Source organism: Acomys russatus, chromosome 4, assembly GCF_903995435.1.
Source record: "Acomys russatus chromosome 4, mAcoRus1.1, whole genome shotgun sequence".
Classification (NCBI taxonomy): Eukaryota; Metazoa; Chordata; class Mammalia; order Rodentia; family Muridae; genus Acomys; species Acomys russatus.
Window position 1 is genome coordinate 55,397,173 of NC_067140.1, and position 8,686 is coordinate 55,405,858.

Below are 8,686 nucleotides of genomic sequence, written 5' to 3' on the forward strand. Positions count from 1 at the left end.
GAATGAAGGGTCTTGAACATGCTAGAGAAGGGCTCTACCACTGACCCACATTCCTCAGTCCTGACCCTTTTCATTGTGTGTTTCTGGTAGTGCTGGGGATTGAACCCACATCCTCATATATGCTAAGCATGTGCCCTACCACTGACTTATACCTCCAGGCACTCAACACCATCTGTACCCAGAACCTGTGGCCCCTGAGCCTGGGGCATGTGAGACCTGCTAAGAACACAGCAGGTTGCTAGGTGTGGTGTCGTATGCCTTTAATCCCAGTTTTGGAGATGCAGAGGCAGGTGATCTATGGGAGTTTGGAGATCAGCCTAATCTGAAAATCTGAAATCAAGTCCAAGATAGCCAGGACTATTACACACACACACACACACACACACACACACACACACACACACACAAACCCTGTCTCAGAAAACAGACAAATCCCTCAGTAGGTTAGAAGCAGACTCCTGGGCATTCACGAAAAGCTTGAGCTATCTTTAATCTCCTAGCAAGGAATGTCCCACATCCTGGTGGCCTAGCTCAAATATGAGTAGTCACCTTTGTGAACTGTGCCTTCTACTCAGAACAGCTCACCTTAGCTGTAAGACCCTTCCAGGATGGCTTTCTGTCTCTCTAGTCCTTAAGCAATGCATATAGAAACTGCATACATACCCTGCTTCCAGCCTACCTCAGAGGACCTACCTCCTGTCCCAACATGCCTACCTCAAAGACCCAGTGTCTGTCTTCCTACAACTTGGCCCAAGCCCTGACACTCCCTTTCACTTCTCTGCATGTCCTCTGCTTCTTGCCTTCCTGACCTGGGCAGGAACCAATCCAAGAAGAGAGTACCATCTAAAGATCCCTGCTACACTGAGTGGAGGAAGGATCAACCTCCTTGGATGCTTCAGATGCAGCGAGCTGTTTCCTGTTGCCTCGGTGGAATTCAAAACTTGTCTTTGCCAGTTAGGCCCCTCTTGGTGATACTGGGATACTGTAAGCTTTAGCCACATGACCTTAGGCCTCATTATTCCAGTCTCCTTTAAGCCAAGTTGTGATCTCCATCTTTGGATTCCAATGCCTGTGGGGATGAGGCTGGTAGGTGGTCAGACAGCTGGATGGATGGTGGGTACAGCCAAATGACTTAGAATGTTGGTCTTCCAAGACATCACTTTCCCTCACCCGTCCCCCAGCATAGATACACACCACACTCCATTTAGCTGGGCTCCCAAAGGTTTTATCCTGCCTGTCAAGGAAAGCATTAGGCAACAGCCACAATAGACTCGCAGGCAGCACAGCTGGAAGAGCCCAGCTGTAGCTACATACACACTTGGGCTATACATGTGTCTCTCTTTGCCTTCTGCATCCCTTGTCTGTACTGAAGACCTTTCAGCCAGTATCCAGGTCAGAAGTGTGTATCCTGGTCCTGTATCCTGTGTATCCTGGAAGTGCTGAGGCTGCAGAAGATGGTATCTGCAGGACTATTTCAAAGGCCTGCTGAGTCTCCGAAGTCTCTTGAGTTGACTAAGCAGCTCGGAGATAAAAGGCTGAGGGAGGAAAAGCAGTGGGATCAAGACAGGAAATCACAGTCACTATGCTGCCCTCCTTATTCTGTCTTCCAACTTTTCCCCCAGAGCAAGAAAAGGGAAGAGTTATCAAGGGCCAGGCTTTCCTCTCAAATGCCGCTCTTTATTTGTCGTAGCCACCCCTTTAAGCCTCCTGCTAAAGCAGGAGCAGAATATGCCTTACCTCTCTGTCACGGGGGCAGTCTTGGAGAATGGCCTGGGTAAAAGAAAGCAAGGTGAACTGAGCCATGGCACTTCCCCACAAGCCCCATCAGTCTCCCAAGAACCCGGCCCTGTCAACTGATTCTTGGCAGCTGGCAGTTATCTCGCTGGTTAGCGTGCTGCCAAGAGTTGGCGCTTTTCATGCTACGCAAGGAAGCAGGCCCTAGGCTCCAAGACAAGCTTCCAGTCCCCAGCTTCCCACCCTACCTCCAGCTGAGTCCTCTGCTCTTCTGTGGGCAGTTCCATGAGAGCTTCCAGATCAATCTCAGGCTCAGAAGGATCGTCTTGACCCTGGTTGAGAGTAGCATAGGGGTCTGATTGCCCATTCTAGAGTGGCGGTCACTGTCAGGGACTTGCCATCTCTACCTTCATCAGCTGGTCTCCATATTGATCTCATCCTCAGCTTACTCAAAATAACTATTGGTTTTCTTCTTCTTCTTCTTTCATTTATTTATTTATTTTGAGAAGGGTTTCTCTGTGTAGCCTTGGCTGTTCTGGACTCACTTTGTAGACCAGGCTGGCCTCAAACTCACATCAATCCACCTGCTTCTGCCTCCCTAGTACTGGGATTAAAGGCATGCGCCACCATGCCCGGTTTACCAGCATGCATTTCACAATGTAGTTAACTAGAAACCCGCACAAAATATACAGTCAGATGTGGCAGCACACACATGGTCTCAGCACTTGGGAAGCTGGGCAAAAGAATTAGCGAAAGTTTTAAGCTAGCCTGGACTACATGGCAAGTAACAAGACAGCCAGGTTACAAAGCAAACTCCTTCTCCTGCTTTTCCTCCTCCTTTTTTGGGGGGGATATTTATTTATTTGGTTTGGTTGGTTTGGGTTTTTTGTTTGTTTGTTTGTTTGTTTTTTGAGACAGGGTTTCTCTCTGTTGCCTTGACTGTCCTGAACTCACTTTGTAGACCAGGCTGGCCTCAAACTCACAGCGATCCACCTGCCTCTACCTCCCAAGTGCTGGGATTAAAGATGTGCACCACCACTGCCTGCCTTTCTTCTCCTCTTTAAACAAAACAAACAAACAAAGCCAAGGTCAGTCTTGGTGGCACACACCACTGATCCCAGCACTCAGAAGGCAGAACCTTCTCTGCATTCAAAACCAGTCTGATCTACATAATGAATTCTAGGTTAACCAGTGCTGCACAGTAAGATCCTGTTTTGAAGGGGTTGGGGAAGCTCAGCAGATAAAGGCATTCACCACACAAGGCTGATGACTTCAATGTGATCCCCAGATCCCACAGTGGGAGGAAAAGGCCAGTTCTCTGAATGTTGTCCTCTGATCTCTAAATGTACATGATGATATGAGTGCACACATTCAGACACAAATCAGACACACAATAACAAAATAATTTTGGAGAAACAAAAATAGCAGGCATGATAGAACATGCCTATAATCCCAGCACTCAAGAGTCACGGCAGGAAGATCAAAAGTTCAAGATCATCCTTGGTTCCACAGAAGGTTTGAGGCTAGCCTAGGCTACACACGACTGCTTCAAACAGCACAGAAGGTGAGAAGGTAGAGTATCTAAAGGGCTTTCTACACAAGCATGAGGGCCTGAGGTGGATCCCCAGAACCCACATAAGAGGCTGACCCATGAGAAGTGTCTGTAATCCCAGAGGTGAGGCAGAACTAGGAGGTGAGGCAGAGCTAGGAGGACCCCCTGGAACTGGCTGGTCTGCCAGCCTTGCCTAATCAGCAAACATGAAGTCCCAGGGAGAGACCCTGTCTCAAACATACTGTCTCAAACATACAAGATATGAACAGGGCTGGAAAGATAGCCCGGTGGTTAGGTGAAACTGCTGTTCCTACAGAGGAAGCAGCTCACAAACTCCTGTAACTCCAGGATCTGTCTCTCTCTCTCAGTATCTTTGGGCATTGCATGCCTGTGGTACATAAATATGAATGAAGGTAAAACGATCCTACAAATAAAATAAAAATTAATGCCTGTGTGTTCGAGGCCAGCCTGGTCTACAAAGCGAATCCAAGACAGTCAAGGCTACACAGAGAAGTCCTGTCTTGAAAAAACAAAACAAATAGATATTAATATTTTCAAATGTATTAATTGTATTTTATGTATAGGAATGCTTTGTCTGCATGTGTGTACACCATGGTGTCTGCAGAGGTCAGAGGACTGTGCTATGTCTCCAAGAACTGAAGTTATATGCAGCCATGTGAGTGTTGGGAACTGAACCTGAGTCCTCTGAAAGAACAAGAAGCGAGCTTAAACTCAGCCATTTCTCCAGCCTCATAAAAATTAATTAAAAAAAAAAAAAGGCATCTCCCTGAGGAGTGATACCTGAAGTGCGCGCGCGCACACACACACCACTATGGAGTATCCAGTAGGGAAATGAGAAAAATAGAAGATAAGGAAATTCAAGCGAAGCTTAGGCATGCAGTACATGCTTGACATGTTAGCCCTCAGGAAGGCTGAGGCAGGAAGGTCAGGCGTTCAAGAGCAGTCTGGAGAATCTAGCGAGCCTCTTTCTCAAAATAAGAAGTAAAAGACTGGACAAAGGGGTGGCCAGGAATGTGCACAGGCTCCAGGTTTACCCCCAAGTACCTCAGAACCCACACATGGGGACCCAGGCCTGTAATCCAGCACCCAGGAGCTGGAGATTAGAGGGTTAGGAGTTCAAGACCACTCTCAGTACCGTAGAGAGTTTGAAAGCCAGTCTTGGCTACATTAGATCCTATCTCAAAAAAACCAACATAGCACAGATAGATGGATAAACACAGATGCAGCTTAGAGGTAAAGTGCTGGTTTGGGCTCATATGCATGAGGCATAATCTTCAGTATATCCCATAGTAATAATAAATAACAATAATAATAAAGCCAGGCGTGGTGGCACACGCCTTTAATCCCAGCACTCGGAGGCAGAGGCAGGCGGATCGCTGTGAGTTCGAGGCCAGCCTGGTCTTCAAAGCAAGTCCAGGACAGCCAATGCTACACAGAGAAACCCTGTCTCGAAAAAACCAAAACAAACAAACAAACAAAAGATAGTGTATGGGCCGGGTGTGGTGGCGCACGCCTTTAATCCCAGCACTCGGGAGGCAGAGGCAGGCGGATCGCTGTGAGTTCGAGGCCAGCCTGGTCTACAAAGTGAGTCCAGGATGGCCAAGGCTACACAGAGAGACCCTGTCTCGAAAAAACCAAAAAAAAAAAAAAAAAAAAAAAAAAAAAAAAAAAGATAGTGTATGGACTGGTTGTTAAGCAGGAGTCTCCTTAAATGTGCTGCTGACTCTCTGCCTAGAAGCCAAATCCTCAGACTACTTTTAGAAAGCAAGTGCGTCAGGGTCCCCAGACTGTGTACACCCCCAGATTTACTTCCCCACAGACCCCAGGCGAAGCTACAAGCCCAGGGGGACATTGGTTCCCTGAGGAAGGCAGGTTGAACACCATTAAATTAAACAAGCGGCCATCCCTGTAGCCATCCCCAGTGGTGCCACAGGGTAAGGCAGGCAGGACAGAGGAGTGGATGTCAGCCCTGTGAAGACAGAGTTGGAGCTGGGTAAGCTCAGAGTCACCTCGACCTCCATCTAGATGCCCAGCCTCCTGGAGCTTCCCAGGCACTTATCTGCTTCCTTCTGGCGCCTTTGGACAACTGCCATGGCAACTACAGGCGGTTTACGCCAGTCATGCCTGGGAGCAGCCCCCACACACCTTGTTTTCCAGTATTATGGGCAAATTACTATACAGCCTCCCCCCTTCTTCACCTTGTAAAATAAGGTTCTTCCTTCCTCTGTTGCTTGGCGGGACTTGCCCTGAGGTGTCTGAAATATGAGACTTTTCACTCAAGCACACCAGAAACACTTTGAAGTGGAAACATAGCCAGTGCGGAGGAACCAGAAATAGTAAAGTGTGGGTGGCTAGTGGTGCTCTGCAAAACCAGAGTAGGATCCTTACCTTTCGGCAGGATCCCAGCACTCGGGGAGGCAGAGGCAGATGGCTTGCCGTGAGTTCAAGGCCAGCCTGGTCTACAACGAGAATCCAGAACAGCCAAGGCTACACAGAGAAACCCTGTCTCGAAAAAACCTAAACCAAAATCCAAAAGAAAAAAAGGAAGAGAGTTTATCTCTTTAGCTCTCAAGGCATCTCTCTACCCTCTACAAGTAGGCTAAGGATGATTTATCAGACAAGAGCAACGTGTGTGCCTGTCAGTCACAGGCTATTGTGAGCTGAGAGACGGACCAGGCCCATCCAGCATCCTTTCCTATTCCCACAGAAGGACAGCTGAGAAGCCTCACTTTGGAGAATCACAGGCCTGAACACAGGACCTAAAGAAGGAAAGAAGGGGGCAGGAGAGAGGGAGGGAGGGAGGAAGAAGGCAGGTAGGCTAACAAACCCTTTTTTCATATATATATTTTGTTGTTGTTGTTTGTTTGTTTTGTTTTTGTTTTTGTTTTTTGAGACAAGGTTTCTCTATGTATCCCTGGCTGTCCTGGACTCACTTTGTAGACCAGGCTGGCCTCAAACTCACAGCAATCTGCCTGCCTCTGCCTCCCAAGTGCTGGGATTAAAGGCGTGCACCACCACACCCGGCTATATTTATTTTTTATTTCATGTGCATTGGTGTTTTGCCTGCATGTATGTCTGTGTCAGGGTGTTGGATTGCCTGGAACCAGAGCTACAGACAGTCTTGAATTGTCATGTGGCTGCTGAGAAGAGCAGCCAGTGCTCTTACCCACTGAGCCATCACTCCAGGCCCCCATAACAAACACTCTTGTGAACAATGAGAACTCCTAGTCCTGAGGGTCTCCAGGGACCAACCGTGGGGCTTATTTATAACTGCCCAGTGCTTGAACCTACTTTGGTAGATTTTTAATTCTCGTTCGCTGTTCAAACACAAGTACCCAAATTCTCCAGCCAGGGGTCAAACTACAGCTCCCAGCTGCATGACGTTGAACAAGTCACTTACATATCCCAGGTGGCCTTGAGATTACTAGGTAGCTGAGGGTGACTGGACTCTTGACCCTTCAGCTTCTACCCTACCCTCCTGTAGAAATGTGCCACCATGTGCCAGTGCCATGGTGGGAGCGCAGTGCCAAAGCTGGGGATAAGCAGTACCCAAGGAGCTGGCTCTCCAAGCCTAAGCTGTAAGACGGCACCTACCCAACGGAGTTAGTAGGGAGGGTCAAATCTAGCAATGCATGTCCAGGCTTACCCTGTGGCTGAGGCACTGTGAAGAGGTCAAAATCTCATTCTTGGTGGAGCAGTCACTCTGGGATCAGAAGTGACAAGAGTCTAAGAGAGTACCCCTTCCTGCGCCCAGGCTGAGGCTGAAGAAAGGTGGTGAGAGCCACATAGGCAAAGCCAGCTGAGGTCGTGGTGACAGCGCTTTCCCTTAGCTGTTCTGTCTACATCGGCATTGCCCATTCTGAGACAGTGGGGCTGGCCCACGACTGCTGGCAATATGGTACATGAGACAGCCAGCGCTTTAACCATAGCTGTGTGACATGGGACTTAAATTTGTTTTCTTTTGTTTTGTTTGAGACAGGTTTTCTCCATGTAGCCTTGGCTGTCCTGGAATCCTCTCTTTTAGATCAGGATGGACTCGAACACATAGAGATCCATCTGCCTCTGCCTCCCAAGTGCTGGGATTAAAGACATGCACAACCAGTACCTGGCTGGGACTTAAATTTTAAATCTCATTTCATCTTAATTCATTTAAGGCTAATAGCCACAGTACTGATAGGGACAGTACTGGACAATGTGGTATGGATGTGCACCAAAGAGACATAAAACAAAGCAACATAGACTGGCCAAGCATTGACCCTTCAACTGTCATTTAAATCTCAGAAAGTCTTAGCAAACAGATATATCAGGCATGGATAGCCCGAGAAACCGAGTCTAGGCAATTTCCATAAATGGAAAAAGGCCTTTTCACGTGGCACAAAGAGGTTAAAGGCATAGTTGAGACTTGTCGTCCATCTGAAGGAGGCGCATGCTCCGTGAGAGCATCTCACACCAGCCCTCCGGCTCCTCTGGAAGTCTCCAACATGCTCTCCGTATCTGCGTATCTGCGGCCCCTACCTCAGGTCCACAGTCTCCAGCAGCCTCCGTCATCATCGCCGCCGCACTACCCACCTGGAAGAGTCCCTGAAGCTGGGTGTCTATCCATTGCTCCATCTCCAGCCAGCGCTGCAGATGACCGCGGTCGTACTTCACCGTCAGCCGGCTGGGTCTCCGGGACCGGGGCAACTTAGAAACGTCCAAGTGACTCTTAGACTCTGAGTCTGTGGATGAAGTCCTCCTCCTCCTCTCCTCGGCAGCCCAGCGGACCTTCTTGTCTGGGTTGTCCGTGTCAGGGCTGGGAGATGTACAGGGAGCAGGGCTTGAAGACAGCATGGAGAGACAGGACTGGGCAAGGAGCTGGGGGAAAGTGCCAGGCCAGGCAAGAGCATAGAGGAAAATGAGGGGACAGAGAACGGAGGGAGGGAGAGGCCCACAAGGAAGAAAGGAGGTGAGAAGAGGGCCAAGGCGCTTGGGAGGGGCAGGGGTCAAAGATCAGTAGGCCTTTGTTTAGTGCTGGGAATGAGTCTCCTGGCTTCTCTCTGCCAGCCAGTGGCATTCAAAGCTGTATCCCCAGCCTTTCGTCAGCTGCTGGGGCCCACAGTCACATAAACCTCAACCAAGCAAAGGTCAAGGGCTGCCAGGCCTTGAGAGGAGGAAGGAAGGAGCCTGGAGTCCTGTTGGGGGCGGGGAGCTCCCACCTGTATTCCACGGACAGCTGGAATCATTCACCTGAAGGCCCTCAGCATCCCATCTTGGACCTAGATCCAGTTCCATTGCAGGCCTGAGCAGCAATGGCCAGACAGTTCTGGTGCCTGCAGGAATAGGATTCCTTCTCAGAGTGAGGCACCTCCAAGGGCAATCCCAGGCCGTGGGAAAGAGTTG

The 8,686-nt window shown here is 49.1% G+C and overlaps 1 protein-coding gene across 1 annotated transcript; it reads right to left on the reverse strand.

Moving 5' to 3' along the window:
* Positions 1 to 1,419: 1,419 nt before the first annotated feature.
* On the reverse strand, positions 1,420 to 8,388 carry Ppp1r14d (protein phosphatase 1 regulatory inhibitor subunit 14D). Its single transcript, XM_051144405.1, has 4 exons — positions 7,877 to 8,388; positions 1,983 to 2,066; positions 1,738 to 1,770; positions 1,420 to 1,535 (listed from the first exon to the last, which is right to left on the reverse strand). The coding sequence occupies exons 1-4, from the start codon at positions 8,135 to 8,137 to the stop codon at positions 1,470 to 1,472; spliced, it is 444 nt and encodes a 147-aa protein (XP_051000362.1). The 5' UTR covers positions 8,138 to 8,388; the 3' UTR covers positions 1,420 to 1,469.
* Positions 8,389 to 8,686: the final 298 nt, after the last annotated feature.